Source organism: Lynx rufus, unplaced genomic scaffold (assembly GCF_022079265.1).
Source record: "Lynx rufus isolate CCGP_SWC_20201006 ecotype Redwood Valley unplaced genomic scaffold, mLynRuf1.p SCAF_2, whole genome shotgun sequence".
Classification (NCBI taxonomy): domain Eukaryota; kingdom Metazoa; phylum Chordata; class Mammalia; order Carnivora; family Felidae; genus Lynx; species Lynx rufus.
In genome coordinates, this window is record NW_025814834.1 from 49383787 (window position 1) to 49402748 (window position 18962).

At 36.9% G+C, this 18962-nt stretch overlaps 1 protein-coding gene across 1 annotated transcript in view; it reads right to left on the reverse strand.

The window, feature by feature from the left end:
- Positions 1 to 4411: 4411 nt before the first annotated feature.
- ZNF804A (zinc finger protein 804A) overlaps positions 4412 to 18962 on the reverse strand; it is a 288674-nt gene continuing 274123 nt past the window's right edge. Inside the window, exons 3-4 of the mRNA XM_047082622.1 lie at positions 9687 to 9817; positions 4412 to 7667 (exon numbers count right to left, since the gene is read on the reverse strand). Of these exons, the coding sequence (XP_046938578.1) occupies positions 4412 to 7667; positions 9687 to 9817 (3387 nt within the window). The remainder of the gene's footprint in view (positions 7668 to 9686; positions 9818 to 18962) is intronic.

The window sequence follows — 18962 nt, forward strand, 5'->3', positions numbered from 1 at the left end:
GACAAGTACTAAAAGAAATATGAGAAATAGATGATAGATGATGATAGATAGATAGATAGATGATAGATATAGTGAAGCTTGCACCTTCTTCTCAGGGTGGGGAAAAAGGTTCAAGTCATACTTTGATTATTGATTATGGAATTCTATTTGAAATGATTCGTAATTCCTTTAAAAAGAAGTTAATTCATGCTAAATGGTGTCTTGAAGTTCTAGTTTGTGGAAAAAAAATACATTTTCATTTAAACTGTTGTAGGACCAGTTTGGAGTAAAAATGGATAACAGTTCTGGAACTCTGTAATGCAATCTGTATAGGCCTTAATTACATTTTTTCCAACTCATTTTATTCCCTCATTCAACAAACTTTTACTGAGGTTTTGTTGAGTCACATGCTACATTGACTCAAGGAACTCAATCTTGTGAGTGTGAAAAACACAATAATATATTCAACACAGTGTTTATAACAAAATTTGTGCACAGCATGCTATGTGAGCCTAGAGAATAAGAAGCTAACTTATCTGGGGGACAAAGGGAATCTGGGAAAGAAGGACCAAAGAAACTGACACTCAAGTGGAGTGTGACACGGTACTAGTTATTCAAGTAAAGAAAAATACGAGGAAGAAAGCATTCAGGATAACAAAACATGATCACACAAACTCAGAGATGAGTGTAACTAAGTCAATTAGAATGGATGGTCCAGAGGAGTGCTGGACCGGATGGTCCTGAGTAGAGAGGCTGACCTAATTCACCATAGATTTCCCACGACATTCTCAGGGCTTTCATGCTTATTCTGAGAATAATTGAGATTCCATAACAGGTTTTAAAATAAGGGAGCATCTTAAAAGGTCTGCATTTAAAAAATGTATTCCTGGCAGCAGTGGAAACAATGCCTAGGAGGAACGGGAAATTGGGCAAAGGGACGTTAATTTATAACAACAAGTCAGCAATTCAGCTTATGGACTACTAGGGCTAGAACTATATAGAGTGTACAGACAGACAGAAAAAAAAAAAACTTAGAAAGAAAATAATTAAGGAAATAGAGCCAAAATGGTTCATTGATTGATTTGATGTGGGCATGACACTCTGGCTTCTGATTCAGATAACCAGATTGTGTTTTGCTGCTGCTGTTGCTGCTGCTTCGTCTTCTTTTTCTTCTTCTTCTTCTTTTTCTTCTTCTCTTTTTCTTCTTCTTTTAATGGCATTCACAGAGCTTAGAAATACAAGACAAAGACCAGGTTTCAGTGGGACCAATAATGAAAGATCTTGACTTTGAGTTTTGAGTTCAAAACACTTGGTAGATATTCAGGTTGAGATGCCCTATGGGCAGTTTGATATGCTGTTCAACTCATAAAAGAATTTGGAGATACATCTATATCTGTATCTATATAATTAGACTTAATGAAAGAGAGAGAGAGCGATGATTGTCGAAGTGGTGAATGAGTTCCCTTTCTGTCATCCAATGTGAATCCTTTTGTTGCCTGGCTGCAGTTTCTTTCCATGTTCAGATTTATTCTATATTCCAAATCATTCATCTTTAAAATAACAAATATAGCAATGCTTGTAACTAGCAGACTAGAGATGGTGGGTAAGAGATAGTGTTGGAATTGTTTAAACCTCCCAATTGTATAGAATGTACAATAATTTGCACCTGTATAGGACTCGGACTCCAGAACCCATGAACAAGCCATCAGCCAGTGACCAAACCTACTTCCAGAGTATGGCTGTTACATTGGCCTGATTCCTGCTGCCAACAATATGAGCATGACTGGTGGTCCTCTGACAGCCCCACTGACTATTGAGTCCACCCTAACTTAACCTGTCTGATTGCTTTGCTCATTGTTGATCTTCAGTCCATCAGCCTGATTCCCTTGATTCTGGGATTGGTGTTATCAGAACAGGTAACAAGTGTCTCATCATACATTCATTTTGAGTCCTGGATGTATAACAGATGCTCCAACTATGTAAGCAATATCTTATCAAATATACTGAATATTAAATTAATTATTTATAATCAGAATGGCTTTGGTGTGCTTAACTAACATTCACTTCTTCTCCAGCCTTTGATGTACATGAGAACCAATTAATTTGTCTGTCAAGTTGAATTTCAGTAGTTTTAACTGAGAACTTCCTTCCTCAAACTTTCTAGAAATCTCTGTCACATAACTAATAACTTGATTGCAAGTCATCAAGTATATTCTGTTACAACTAAATACAACTTGGCTTAACCAAGTCATTTAACAAAAAGAAAAGCACAAAGGAGAGAGCACCAGAATTGAAGAAAAAAAGTAAAAGGAATAATTAACATGGAGAAAGAAAAATGGGAGACACACATAGACACAAATGGTGTCCACAATGAAATTGAGAGGGAAAAGATCAAAGGAAAAAGGAATTAAAGAATAAGAACAAGAGGTAAGAGAAGTACAAGGGGCATATAGGAGATGACAAAAAGAAGAGAGAAAATCTGCATATTTAAAGCTGAACACTCGGTTTGATTTTAAACAGCAGAAACAACAATCCTGATCTGACAGATTAAAAATGAACTGGGTCAGCATTCCCCAGTAGATATTCCCATCTATTTTATCTTCAAAGATAGTTTCAAACATTTTGCTTGGGGAAAAATCATCCGTTCCAATTTTAGTTCCCATTTTTGGAACATGTTATCTCAGAACATTTGAAATGGAATTGCTTCCCTTACTATTTTTATTTTCTTATTTGTCAATCATGAAATGGCATATGCAATCTCTCACAACCATTTTTCAGGAAAACATTTACATCAATGATTATTATGGCAAATACTCAAGAAAGTAAACGACCTAGATCTTCTCCTTTCTCCCACTCTGTTTAAAATAAAATTCAATACAGATGATTCTGTTATGGGAAGATACCTTTATGCTCAATATCACTTAGGATAACACATTCCTACAGTAGACATAGGAATTAGCATTTTCTCAGTACAGCATGGCATAAATGTTGCTCTCCCTCTGGAAGAACTCAGTTGTCCTCTCTGATGCTGGGATTCATTCCTAGACTGCCATAACCCTTTATCATTTGCACATGGTCACGTGAAACTTCTCTACGAATCACATAGACTTTCTCACCAAGTGGCACGGACCGGGGCACGTACATATTGGAAGAGTGTGATGTTCCCTGGTTTTCTATTGAATAATTATATTCTTTAGTACATGTAGAAGCACTTGAGTGAATAATCATGCAGAGCTCTTTAAAAATAAAGCAGAATCTGGAAGGGTGATGTGAAATTTTTCTAATTGCTCTTTGGTGATTTGGAAATATGATACAAACATGACTACTAGAAAGATGTGCAGAAGGAAGAGCTATTTATTTACTCTCCTTCCCACTTCCAGATTCTCAATTAAGAGTATATCCAGATACAGATTGTGTTTACGCCATTCTGCCCAAGATGTTATATATGGATAGTGATTTATTAATTAAACCCATTCCTTAATCCATGCCAATATTATTATATACATATATTTCCTGCAATGATTAAAAATAAACATAATACATTTGAGAACTTTAACATACAAAGATGTTATAAGAATTTATATTGGTTATTTGCTATTTCTTGTCCACTAGTGCTATTTTACAGTTCCTGAAAGAATACTATGTACTTTGCATTTTTTTTGAGTTATCCCTCCCCCCAATACTGACATTACTTTTACAAAAATGGTTTATTGACTAGAGGGCCAATTGTTCAGGAAATATAGTAAACTCTGAGTATAAGCAGCATTAGAACAAACAGAAAAAACAAATGGAGCTGTTATAATTATTCTGAAAGATGATATCACAGTTTAAGTATTGGTGGACTCCGAAGATATTCTCTTGAGCCTCTGAGGTTCAGAGATGCCAATGGACAGAAGAAACAATGTAAATCCAAAACCTACTGTTACTGTACATTCCCAAAACAGCGAAAACGAACTAAAACAAAGTTTGAGTTACTTAAATACTTAACAAAAATTTATTGCAAGAGATATATTTCACTGAATTTACAGTTTCAAGGAACATGGTACAAAACGTAGTGCCATCAGCTTTGTCTAAACATTAAATAGGTGCAAATACACAAAGATTTAAAAAAAACCAAGGAGCATACTTTACAACATAAATTACAGTACTATAAATATATCTTATGTACATTATACATACTCTTAAGACACCATTTTAATGTACAGCGTATATTGGTTTTCAAACTATTCAGTGCCTTAATAATATTATATATCAGAAACTTAATAATTTATTTGCATCATTACACTTACAGTAAATGATTTCCTATCAATGAGGCCATAGTTCGGCTAGTTTATTTCCACCATTTCAATAGGCAATTATCCACTTAGATGAGCGTTGACGCAGATAGCAATAGGTTTCACGTGAACATTTTCTCTCCCTTTCATGGCGAGGACTAGAACAGGGGTTGCAGTGGGATGACAGTAGGGTGTGGGGCAAGCAGTGAAGGGAAGAGGGCATGGGGTAAAGGTGGGAAAGCCAGATGGCTAGGATGAAGAACGGACGCTGGAATGATTGGCATCTGAGGAGGAGCCACAAAAGTTGGCTGGTTCCCAGGACAAAGCCTTGGTCCGACCGGTCCCACTGAGATCTGAGGTAACGCTGTTCTGGTGAGAGCTGGGGCGTGGGAAAGAAACTGTTGGTGGGGCTGAAGCACTTTGAAGGTTCCTGCGGCCGCAGCGGCGGCGGCGGCGGCGGCGGCGGCCGCGTGCTGCTGCAGAACCGCGTGGTGCAGAGTGGTTACAGAGGTAGAACAGAAGGGCTGCTGCAGAGGCAGAGGCTGCAGAGGCTGCAGAGGCGGGCTGGGCGGGGGGAGGGCGGCCGGAGCAAAAGTAAACTTGACCTTGTTGGCCAGCATGTTGGGCGGGAGGATGTGCTGGTAGACCTCACAAGGCAGATTTCTGAATTTATCGTGGTTTTCTATGGGGATCAGCAGCGCCTGATCCGGCAGAGCTAATGGAGCCAGGATTTGCTCCGTCGTTACGAAGGTGTGACCGCTGACATGTGCTTCCTTGAACGGTAATGGTGGCTGTGTGTTAAGGATTCCCGAATTGAAACGCAGCCACTCGGTCGAGGCCTCGTTCACCTTTCCTTGTGGAAGGGCCTCTGCCAGTTCGTAATGGCAGAGGTACGATTTCGGTTGCGACTGTCTGAAGTTCCTGTCGGTATTAGGCACCTTGAAAGGAATTTGCTTTTCATGAATATTTATACCCTCACCTCTTTCTTTCTGTTGCAGCAAGGTATTGCCAATTTCTTCTTTTGTTGCGGCACTGGCTACGTGGTAGACAGAGGTGGCGCGTGGGTGGGAGATGTCCCTCGAGTCCCCAGAAGGTGTCTCCAGCACTGATTGCGCAGCCTCACCACCGGCTTCAGGAGGAAGGGGACCGCCCAGGGGCAAAGTCGCCTGGTTTTCTTCTCCCTCTGCTTCTTCTGAGTTCTTCTCAGCATTCGCAACTTCTTGTGGTTTTACGTCCCCTGTTTTGTCTTCACTTACTAACTCCTCCTGGTGACATAAGGAAGAATTGCCCTTCTTGGGATGATCTGTGTTCTCTTTGAGTTCCAAAGCTTCAAACCCGATGTGGAATCTGCTTCTTTTTCTCCTCCGTTTCCTTTTAGGCTTGCAGGGAGCGGAAGCACGTGGGGGCCTCAAGAATTCTTCTGGTAAATAATTCTGTCGATTTAAACTTTCATCCGAAGAATAAGAATATGAATGTTGTCTACGTTTTCGATGGAATCTTTCTGATTCATTAATGAGAGAATTATAACCTCTTTTAACAGCCTGGTTCTGGCTCAGGCAGCTCATGTCGTTTTGAAGAACTAGGCATCTGTGATCCTGACTACAGCCGGATATTTTGGCTTTCCAACTACAGTAAGTTCTGGAGTAAGTTAAATTATGTTTTCCAGACTGTATCACTGTTGGATTGGATTGTTCACTGAAAACAACTGAGCTCTTTGTACAGTGGTTTTTAGAACTGTTAGCGTCATTGCTATCATTTTCAGTGTTTTGAGCTTTACACATTTCTTCATTTTCACTTAAGTATATGGATGATGGTTTGGGCCTTTTATCAGGTAATTGTTGTGAGTCTAATAATTGCCCTGCAGCTAAATACTGCTTTTCTGAAATTGTTTCCAGTAGATTCTTCCTAGTTATATCAGTGTAACTGTTTTCCGTTTCCATTTGGAAGTGAATTTCCGACTCTTTGGTTTTCTCCCCATGATGGTGCTGACATAACTTTTTTCTTCTTTTCTTCCTTCTACTTTTATGGAACCAGTGTTCATGAGTATCTTTCAATCTTATTTTGTGATATTTCTCATCTAGAGTGCCCTGTTTCATTTGACATTTAGTAAAATTGTATTTTTTTGTGTTTCTGATCCTACAGGAAATATTTTTATACCTCTGACCCATATTCCCATTTTTTCCAGAATTACAGGTATTGGAAAGAGTACCACCAACCAAAAGAGGAATGACCTGGGTGCATTGATTTCTGCTGCCTCCAGTGTCATAATCAGTGAGTCCTACAATAGGTGTGTCCTTGCCTTCTGAAACTGGTCTCTTGCAAATGTCTTCTCCCTTCTGCTGAGAAGAAAGACCATTTAAGGGCAGCTTATTCTTATCTAGATTGTTGTTTAATTTAGTGGACTTGAAGTCAAAACAGAGAGGGTTACAGCTATAGGAAATTGATGGTTGAGTCGATGTATAAATCAGCATTTCTGATGGCCACTGAAGAATTGTGGTTCCATCTTTGTTAAGTACGGGTACAAATGGTTCACATGGTCTTTTATATAAATCTTTTTTTTTATGGAAGGTTATATTTTCCTCTTCAGAATTTGAAGGGGCCAACATCTCAGGACCATAATTTTTATTGTCAGCTTCAACTATAGATGTATCATGGTCCTTAACATTTTCCTCTGTGATAGCTTGCAAAGATATGCATTCATTAGCTATATCGAGAACTGTGGATTTATTTCCTAACAATTCGGGACTGTTATCACTCATAGGTATGCCTTCATTAATAATAACATCGCCCAGTGGTATTTGATCTGCTAATGGGATTGAATTTTGGCAATTATCTGCATCCGAAGATAAAGGGAGTTGAAACTGGCAAAATGAAGGTAATAAAAATGTATCTTTTTCACTAGAAACTTCTTTCATCTCTTGAGTTTGAGCAGTTTCTTTCTCAGTGCACATTCCTTCTGGTGGATGAAAAGAGTTAGCTTTCTCCTCAGAACTCAAAAGCACATCTGTTGGTGAAGATAGTTGAAGATGACAAGTACCAGGGACAAATCTACTTTTTCTGCTAAATCCTTTTTCCACAGAGGCATCATCATTGTATTCAGAGAAGGCTGCAGCTGAGGACTCCAGCTTCACTGCTGCTTTCTTTGGAAATGCAAAAGAAAAGCCAATTTTGTGTCTGTGAATTCCTTGGGCTTGATCCCCAAGTTGGTTATTTTTTGCTGTATAATTATTTGCACTTTCTGGATCTTCAGCAACAGTGGTAACATCTTTAGTATTCTCTTCACTATGAATCAAAGTATATTTGAAATCTTCCTGGTTATTAACTGAATCCACAGCAACTCTTTGGGAAATTTCATTACAATTTTCTTTCACAGTAACAGTTGTTGACTTGAACATGGGGCCACTTCCAGGAGCACTAGAAACAGAAAAGTACATATTAGATAGGACGCTTCTGAGGAAAAATATTCAAACACCCCATTTCAGACACATCATTATAAGATTTCTTTTTCAAATTTTAAGATCTGTATAGGAGAATTACTTTCATTTCGTAAGGTTCTCTTTCATAGTGCTACAGTTGCATTTAGTTACTGATTATTGTTTGGGATAACTTGGAGAAGCTGTCTCGAAGTTATTTCTATAACTATTAACAGCAATGTCAAGGACATTCCTATGTTCTCAACCAGTGCTTCCTGACCAAGGTTCTTTATCCCATGGCCTCTTCAGTGATATTTTGGAATATTGTAGAATCTCTACAGTTATCTAAATTTACAAATACTTAACATCGTTAATACTACATGGAAAATATGAAGACAGCTTTAAAAAATTATAACTTCAGAAGGGCTGGGAATTCGGTTCAACAATTCAATTCAATCAATGTTCACTAAGAGTCTACACCAGGCCAAGTAGAGTCCTGCCATGCAAAATTAACTGAGATAATACTGGCTTTAGAATTTTATTTAGAATTGCTATTCTTAATATTTAAAAAAATTACCCTGAAGTTGTAAATAATATAATATAATAGTAAGTGTAGGACAAAAGACTATTTACTTAAGATGCAATTTCTATTTATTTGGCATTGCAGGACACCATAAATAGTGAGCTTTTCATAAAAGAACTGTACTGTGTGGCATATAAACAAGGAGTTACCTAAATATCATCTTTACCCAAAGAGAGTCATGCTGTGCAGAATTTTCCATTCTATTAACTTTAGTTTCTTAGAAGTTATAAGTGTCCCCCAATATTTTTAGTTGAATGTTTTCTTTATTGAATCTCTAACACAATGGATTGTTTCACTGCACATCTTTAGAGGCCTCAAATTAATAGGAAAAGTGTGTGTGTGTGCGTGGTGTGTAATGCGAAATAAGTACTATTGCTGAGGAAAGTAATTTAGATAAGTTTTGCTCTTTTTTTTATACATATCTTATTATTAATTCTAGTTCTCTAAATGTTTCAGAATTTACATTTGCAAATGCTACTTCTAGGACATTTAATTGCATGGGCCCTATGGTTCTCTATAACATTAACTTGAAGTTCTATAATTTTTCACTTACTGCCACACAGAGAAAAAAATATCTGTTGGTATGACTGAATAGCAGTTATATTGGTCTTTGACAGTTCCCTAGAGGATTAAAAATACATTAAATTTTATTTTGAGTTTTTCAAATTTGACATTCCAAAGAATGTTATGATATACCAATATATTCCCCAACACTATATTCAGCATAAAATAGATTTGCTATGAAATAGTTTTGTTTTAAACAAAAAAAGAGAGGCCTATTTGTTTTGGGGTGGAGGGAGAGAACACTCTAAAAAGTTGTCTTCTTTTTATGACAGTTCCCTGTCCTGTATTGTAAATTCTGAATTATAACATTATAACTACACACTGGAGAAGCAGGTCAAAGTGTAAGAGCTTTGAACTTCTAACAGTTATTACTGTTTATTCACAATGAAACTAATTTTGACCTGTCTCTGCAGTTCACAGGGCTTCTTGATCTTTATTTTTTTTAAATAAAAGATACTTTCAAATAAAAGTCCTCCAAATTTTCAATCATAAATAATTTTCTCTTAAAACTCCTTTTATAATAAAGGTCATGAGATGGTGCTTTGTTCTCTTCTTCAATCAAATATTTTGAATTTCCACCAAGAAACAGAAGAGGTTTCAACTAAGTGTAAATAGCAGAGCAACGTGAAATTAATTTTCTTGAAAACTGAAATTATAGGAATGTTGCCTTTTTATTGAAATGTATATTAAACAGGTGTTTGCATAAAATTCAAATTCAAGTTACTGTTTACAGCCCACAGAAAGCCATGAAAATGTGAGTGCCTTATTCTGGGTACAAAAATAAATAGATTTGCGCCCTTTATTTCTGTGTCTTTTTTTTTTTCCTTTGGTCATCATGTTTTAAGAAAAGTTAAGCTTTTATTGCACACTCACCACACAGTTTCCTTTCTTAGCTCGGCCAGCTTGTGCAGGCGTTGGAGTGCCTTTTCCTGTTTTCTTTCATCTTTCCTGGATTTAGATGCTACATTTCGAGCAAATTCCCTTTGTTTCAGTTCTTTGAGCCTCTATTAAGAAATATGGAAATGATTAATAGTATTTGGCTCTATGGCAATGTTAAAGTTACTACTGTTACTGTTGGAATTTTCCAGTACATTATCTTTTACCTCATCTAAGGAAAAGACATTTGTGACAACTCATTTCTAGCAAAAATATTTTTTGTATCTTTGGCTTGTGAAAATACCAAAGCATATTATTACATTATATCAAAGATATCTAAGCCTTATATAAATTGGAATTGAAAATTTTCATTTCTGCTTACTATTTTCTGCTAAGGTGCCTAATTCTGTGCCTAATTCACATCAAGTACTAGAGTCTTGTAAACCCCTAATTTTCAAACAAATTTAACTAGATTGTATATTTCAGTTATATATAATAAGTGTCATCATTTTGATGTGCTATATTTTAGAAAAGTATCTGGTCCTTTCCATATTTTCTAAGAATAAATGTTTTATGTTAATCCATAAGGCAAATAATCTCTACTAATATGCTTTAAAATAATCCCTCCCCTCAAATATCAGGACTATTTCCCAAATAATTCAAGATTTGGGAAGAAAATAAATAGTGCTCTTTTCGAAATTCTTTTTACATCGGGCATATTTTCATCTGTATTAAAGGGGGTCAGTTTTTGGATTGAAAAGTTTTGGCCAGGAAAAGCATGTCAACTTGAATAGAATCAATAAATAGCCATGTATGTGGCATGATTTAAGAGACACCGAAGTGGTCCTTTGCCCCAAATATTTTCACTATAGTCTTCCACAGAGACAGTGTATGGTTATTAAAAATAATTAAAGTACTGGGGCGCCTGGGTGGCTCAATTGGGTAAGCATCCAGCTCTTGATTTCAGCTCAGGTTATGACCTCATGGTTTGTGGGTTAGAGCTCCATGTCAGGCACTGCGCTGACAGCACAGAACCTGCCTGGGATTCTCTATCTCCCTCTCTCTCTCTGCCCCTCCCCTGCTCTCTCTCTCTCAAAAATAAATAAATAAACATTTTTTTTTAAAGTTTTTTTTTTCAACGTTTTTTATTTATTTTTGGGACAGAGAGAGACAGAGCATGAACGGGGGAGGGGCAGAGAGAGAGGGAGACACAGAATCGGAAACAGGCTCCAGGCTCCGAGCCATCAGCCCAGAGCCTGACGCGGGGCTCGAACTCACGGACCGCGAGATCGTGACCTGGCTGAAGTCGGACGCTTAACCGACTGCGCCACCCAGGCGCCCCAATAAACATTTTTAAAAAATAATTAAATTACTATTTTTTCTGGGGCACCTGGGTGGCTCAGTTGGTTAAGTGTCTGACTTCGGCTCAGGTCATGATCTCATAGTTCCTGCGTTCAAGCCCTGCATCGGGCTCCATGTTGTGGGGAGGCTGCTTGGGATTGTCTCTCTCTCTCTCTCTCTCTGTCTGTCTGTCTCTCTCAATAAATACACTTAAATTTTTATAAAGTACTATTTTTTCTTATGAATGCTCATGGTGTTATGCATTGTGATATGTCAGAGTCTTCCAGTAGGACACTAAGAGAATAAAATATACACTAATCACATTTTTATTAAGTGATTGAATAAAATCTTAATAAATGCCTTATACATGTACATTGACATATTCCAGGGGCTTGGAACAATGCTTGGTATATACAATACCTGCTCAATAAATATTTGTTAATTTATATGTGAATCAGATTCTCCAAAGTAAGAATTTTCCCACCTCAAAAAAAGTCATACTGATGAAATAATGTTGGATCCCAAATGATCTTGCATTATGCCTACTTAATTTCACCTACATGGTATGATAGCTCAAGCTTCAGATAGTCTCTACTATTTTAACTGACGAGATTTATATGAGGTGTGTGTATATATATATATATATATATATATATGATTATTCCAGAATAATTCTTTTGAAATAATGTAGATGATATTTTTGAGAATGCTTCTTTGACTGACATATCTGTGAAGAAAACTATTTAGAGTTAAATTTAGATAAAAGGTAGATCGTGTCATAAACATCTAAATTATACAAGTATTTTAAAGAAAATAAAACTTTGATATCATTGTTTTGGTGCGACTATTAAAAGTAGCTACATTTTTATAATATGCATTACATTATTATTGATCATTAAAAAAAGACCTAGAATTACAGTATAATAGGCCGAGGAAGTTTTAGCTCTAAGTTTTAGGTATTTATATTCTTGGACATCTCTATTTCCTAAAACTTTGAAGTCATATCAAGACTTAATCAATAGACAATTATTGAGCAGTAAAAACAGCCATTCTGTTTAAAGGCTAGGGGTTTTTAAAAAGATTAAGGAAAATATTTTTACTTTTCTCTGGTTTATGTCTGTAACTGTGTGGGTAAGTGTATTTGAGTGTATGTGTATTTGGATTTTGCAGAAAAAAGAACACAGATAGGAAAAGATAACAGCAGTTATTGGTTGAGTTATTTCATTGTGCAATATAAGGGCGGAACTGGGGTGCCCAAAAAATCCCAAGAATGTTACCTGAGAAAAGTGACATCTGATGTGGGTGTTCAAGGATATAAAAAAGCATGAAGAAGAAGGGATAGATGTTGGAGGTAAGAGAATATTTCAGGAAAGTTTTGTGTAAATGTAGAAATAGGAGCATGCATATTCTAAAAATGAAATGCAGGTAGAGACAAGTATGGTTAGAGCAGATTGTATGTGTGGAAATGATGAGAAATGATGAATTACAAGGTCTAACCAAACCAAACCTGCCTATCATATTGTGAAATGTGATTGGAGGAAACACTGAAGGATTTTAAACAATGCAGTGTTACAATGGAATTTTCATTTTTTCAAGAATCATTTGGCATCAGTATGCATGAGATTTTGCCATGGAACAAGATTAAAGAGAAAGACATGCGTAAGTAGGATATTACAATGGTCTAGGTAAGAAACATTAAGAGTCTTTCCTAAGGCAGTTGCAGTAGGGAGGAAAAAGTCGAATTGGTGACTTATTCGTTGTGCAGAATTGAGTGGCCTAAAAGGATATGCATTACCTTTACTGAAAATACTACCTGCCATTGTAAGAAAGAGGCATTCAATCAAGAGGGTTTGGGTGCTAGGAGGTGGATGCTAACAGAGAATTTGAAAGAAAATAGAAGTCAAGTTCTCTAAAATAAACATTTAAAAGAATCAAAGTGCCAAAGAAAGCAAAAAAATGTTGAAATACCAATGTAAGAACTAATGTTCAAATAATTTTTTAATTATTTATAAATAATGGTATTTTAACAAATAGGGCTAATTTTATGTCCTACCAGATCCCTTGGGAAACTAGAGACAATAAACAAGAAAGTTAGACTTGACCATTTTTAACAAAATCTTTAGGATATAAATTAATTTCTATTATACACATTATATATATATATGTGTATATATATATATATATATATATATATATATATATATATTAGAAAGCTAAGTTAAAAGTACAGTGCTTCTAACAAAAAACAAAGCTCTTCTAAAGCAAGTATATGAAATGTCAAGAATTTCACTATACTGTTTCAAATTAGCCATTAAGATTTGAATTAACTTGTTTCCATTGACATAGTTAAATATCAAGGAGTCCATCAATTATCAAATGCCAGTACTGTTATATTTTCTGTGAATAACTGAGTGATTGACATGGCTGGAATCAGACTTCGAATGTGCATTTAGAGAACTGTGTATATTTACAATGTAAATGTTGCTTTAATCTTGTAGAGGTTGTTAAGAAGCACCACGCTACATTCAAGTGTTCCTACTGATGTCACTCTCCCTCTATGTACACATAATTCTCGCAGTGACACACTTCCTGATATCAAGGTATCAGGAGCTTGATAAGGTAAATGAGCTTGGCTAATATTGGTGGTCTCTTTAGCTGCAGAACTTATAGGCCTGGCCAAATACTTTGGTTAGTTTAAGCTGGAATTTATCAGCCGTTATATCCTTTCTTGTATTTTTCTGCAGCAAAAATGAAGTCCTACATCATATTTTATATCTAGCAGAATAATTTTGAAAGGTAAATAATAGAAACCAAGTAAATTCTTTTGAGAATGCCAAATGAAAAGAAAACTTAAGTTCAAGTTCCACACAAAGAAATGTACAAGATAATACCTGGGAGACTTATGGAAATATCAATGCTATTTCAAAAGCTTTCTGAACAATTTATTGGCAGTCATTCAAAACAAATTCTTAGTGTTAAATGTCAAGATAGGGATGACAGTCAGCAAGAATTAGAAAATTAGAAGAATGTTAAAAAGAATTTGTGGGAAGATATGGTCTAGCTACAGTATTACAAAACAAATTACAGTATATAATGGCATATTATTCAATTTATATTTTTGGAAATATACAAGTAGACAATGGAAAAACAAAAAGAATCAACAGCATTTGGTTATACTGTCTCAGAGGGTCTACTCTACCTTTCACTGTTTTACTTCTATTAGTCTATTAAGAACCAAAATGTCACAATCACATAGGTCATTGATCCTCAGATATGGTCACAGGAAACTCATGTAGTTGGATGGTTGGGAAAGTTATGATGATCCTGGTCTCAACTTAGTGATGATGTTTTCAGAGACTGGCAAAGCCTTAAACAATGTGAGAAAGCTTGATAGAGAAAGAGAGAGAGGGAGAGAGATAACCATTTAGATAACTCATCAGTTTGTGCTTAGCATTTAGGTAAATTAAACTGTTTTATAATTGCAAACCAAACTTTCATGAATATTCTCATATTTTGTACATTTGTCTAATTACATCCAAAAGATACGTTCCCACACAAACAAAACTGCTAGAATAAAAGATATGTATTGCCCTTTTTGAGGTTTTTCAAACTGCTATTCTTAACTTTAAACCATATTTGTATTCCTCCCAACAGTATATGAGAGTATATATCATATCCAATACTGGGTAGCATCATTCTTAATTTGTTTAATTAATAGGCAATATGTGATATATCATTAATGTTTTGCCTATAATTCTTTTATTAAGAATGCTAGAATATTTTTGTATACATATTAGCCACCTATATTTCATTTAGAATTAATATTGTTCCTTAAAATTTATTAAGCAATACTGTATATGTTACTTTGTTTAGTTCTGAAAATAAACATATATGCAAACAAGGCTACCATTATGATCCATATTTAGAGAAGACAAAACTGAAGCTAAGCAGATTTTAGAAACTGGTCCAGAATCACATGAAAGTGGTAGAACCAGGACTGGAATCAGGATTTCTGTGGGGAATAAGTTCTGTGGGGAAATTCCTTGAGCTTGCACCAATGGGTTAACAAGGTTTAGGACTAAAGCTTCTGAGATTAAGTAAACAGGGCGAAACACCCACAGCATAGAATAAAAGCACAGGAATAGGAAGCCACAGGATGAAAGCATCTAAGATTATGTAAACAGGGCAAAAGCACCCCAGCATATTACAAAAGCATAAAGCTGCTTTCACATGGTGGAAGCTTCCAGAATAGGTTAACAGGCAAACAGGGCAATAGACCTCTGCAGCAGGGTGAAATTGCCCAGAGCTAATCAGCAAAAGAAAGGTGCTGCTTTGTTGACCCTGAGGTAGCATCTTGCTCTGTCTTATCCCCTAGGCAAGTTAAGATAAACAGCCTGGTGCCTGCTGTAAACAGCCATCTGTTTTTGGCATCAGGATTTTGTTTTGTATTGACCCAAACCCCTAACACCACATAGCTTCAAAACCCCCTTTTTCTCACACACATGAATTAATAATCACTATTTCATTGTCTCTTTCTGCATTCCATCATGTTTGTAACCCTTCTGATCCTAATAAACATGGAGCAAGGACCCTTACTCAGGGCTCTTGTCTCCTCCCAGATACTAGCCTCTCTTGTATTCAATTCTGCATCTGCTCTCTTGCTGGACAAGAGAGACCTCCAGACTCAAAGTCTGCGACAGATTTTTTGGAACATTACCTATGATTTATCTCTTATATTTACTTGGCTATATGTTTTTCAAGCTGTCTAACTCTTTGGGTTGGGTTGAGGTGCATATATCCATTTATCTCTCAGAAATTATTAATTGAGTGTACATTATGTGTCAGCTGTTATCCTAAGCATAGTCTATACATATGGGACACAGAAGAATGAAATCCTGTTTGTTTCTCGATGTTTTCACAATACTTGAGAAAGAGAGACATTACAACAATCAAATAAGTTCACCTTATGCTTTAGTAGAGCATGAAGATCATGGTGGAGGAAAGTTGAACCAAGAGTGTATGTGGCGAGGGCGAGGATACCGATATCAAATACAGTAATGAAAGCAGGTTTTCTATTAGGTTAGTTTGCTCTTTCTTTCTTTCTTCCTTTCTTCCTTCCTTTCTTTCTTTTTAAACTTTTAATGTTTTTATTTAATTTTGAGACAGAGCATGAGCAGGTGAGGGGCAGAGAGGAAGACACAGAATCTGAAGCAGGCTCCAGGATCTGAGCTGTCAGCACACAGCCCGACGCGGGGCTCGAACTCACAGACTGTGGGATCATGACCTGAGCTGAAGTCGGATGCCTAACCGACTGAGCCACCAAGGTGCCCCAGGTTGCTATTTCTGTTTAACAATGACCATAAATGTAACAGCTTAAAATGGCACACATTTATCATAGGCCTATGCTTCACACAACCAGTGTTGGCCAGGCCGTATTCTCAGCTACAAGCTTGTCTTGGGAAAAATCATCTCCCAAGCTTCCGGGAACCTGTTGGTAGAATTCACTTCCTTGTGGAGGTAGGACTACTCGCAGATAGCCAGGGCCACTCTCCGCAACTGGAGCTGCCAGCGGTTTCTTGCCTGTAACACATGCACGAGCCATTGCAACATTGCAGCAATGCAACATTGCAGTTTCTTCACCATCAGCAGTCTCTCCATTCTGCTAAGATTGAATCTTATATCACACAATCTATATAAAGCAGCTTAATTAATGGAGTGACATCACATCACTTTTTTTTTCACATTTTATCAGTTAGAAACAAATCACAGTTTTCATCCATATGCAAGGGAAGACTCACTGGGGTCAACTCAGGGTGTGTTCTCCCCTAGAAGATGTGTCTCCTCATTGAGAAGGTGATATTTGAGTAAAGATTTTTGTTCTTTTCACATAGACAGAATAGTCAGAGTAAAAGTACCAGTGAATTGCAGATTATTTTGTTTCAATTACTGCTCTTAGCTGCATGTTAGTGCTGACATTCCTTAGCTGCAAGTTTATAAAGGGCGGGATAAAGAATAATCGGATCCACAACACTAGGCAAGTGACAGATGATAGAGGAGGAGAAAACTCAGACCCAGTTTCCAGACAGTTCTGCACTGTATGCAGGCACCATCCAAAAGTGGACAGAGCAACACTACAGCTTTCCTCTGGGACATCTCTGAAGGGCAGTGATGATATCCTCCCAAAAGAGAGAGTTTTGAGCGGTGAGTCTGGTTGTTCATTTTGGTTGGGAGGAGAAATGGCCAGAAGAGATATACTGATTCGTGTGTTGTGGCCCATGGGTTAGCTGGATGGTTAGAAACTTGGAAAGCACATAATTAGAAAATTAGTGACAAGGAGGTCTGGGGAAGAGATATGTGGCTAAATTCCTCTGAATGGACTAAAAAAAGATGTTTGTGTCCCACAAGAATGTTCTACAAAGGGTCATCTCAACAGAAGAGGATTTTTATAATTATTTAGATAGGATAACCTGTTCTGTGGATACAAGATAGTCTCTTTCCTCAGCCACCCCTGTCACTGTCCCATGAGCTCAGGAACAGAATGGCCATGGTGGCAGGAATGGTTGTTATGCATGGGCTCAGCAACATGGAACGTTTTCCTCAAGGATGACTCTCTGTAGCTATTGCTGAGTGCCCAATCTGCCAGCAACAAATCAGTACTGAGCCAAAACAAATGGACAAAGAAAACAAAACAGAAACACACTCATTAATACAGAGTACAGACTGGTTGTTACCAGAGGGGAGGTGGAGGAGATAATGGGAAAAAATAGATAAAGGAGATTAAGAGGTACAAACTTTCAGTTATAAAATAAATAAGTCATGAGGATATAAAGTACTACATAGGGAATATTATCAATAATATTGTAATAACTTTGTGGTGACAGATGGTAACTAGACTTATGATGATCATTTTATAATGTCAAATCATTGTTTTCATACCTGAAACTAATATAATATTGTATGTCAACTTTATTTCCATTAAAAATTTTTTAAATACATAAAAAGTTGAAACAAAGCAAATAAACAAAAAACACAGAGCCCCCAATATGGCACCATTCCCAGGAGTGATCAGCCAGTTCAATTTAATCAATTTAAGCCAATTGATTAAATTGGGACAGCTTCCTTCATGAAAATGGCAGTTTTTTGTTCTCCCTGGAATACATGATTACTCTGGATATGGACCTCTCATTCTTCTATGCGCTGCTTCTGCCAAGACTATAGGCCATAGACTTATAAGATGCCTTATTCACTATCATGGTATTCCACCCAGCATTGTTTTTGATCAAGGAACTCACCTCACAGCAAATAAAGTGTGACAATGGGCCTATGTTCATGTAATTCTGATTTTATTGTGTTCCCCATCATCCTGAAGTAGCTGGTTTGATAGAGTGGCAGAACGGCCTATTGAATACTCAGTCACAGCTCTAGCTGGATGGCAATACCTTGAGGCACTGGGGCAATATTATCTAGGTGGCTATATATGCTGTGAATCAAGTTCCTATATATGGTGCTGTTCCCCGCATAACCATATTAAAAGGTTAAAAATCAAGTGGTAGAAATGGGGATGGCACCACTCAATATTACCTCTAGTGACCCACTAGCAAATATATCCTTATGATCCAGGGGAAGACAGACTGCCACCCCACAAAGAGGGTAAGGAAAATTATGTCTGGAATATAGGAGATCCCTTTTGATGTCACTTAAAATTGCCATGTCCTGTGATTAGAGTCAGTGGAAATCTACAACAGCCCCATTCACGCAGGATTACTAATAGCCCTCACCCTTCAGGAATGAAAGTTTGGGTCACTTCACTAAAGAACCACAACCAGCAGAGGTGATTGCTGAGGGAAAAGGGAATAGGTAGTGGAAGAAGGCAGTTATAAGTACTAACAATATCCATGTGCCTAGTCACAGAAATGTAGGCTATAACTGTGA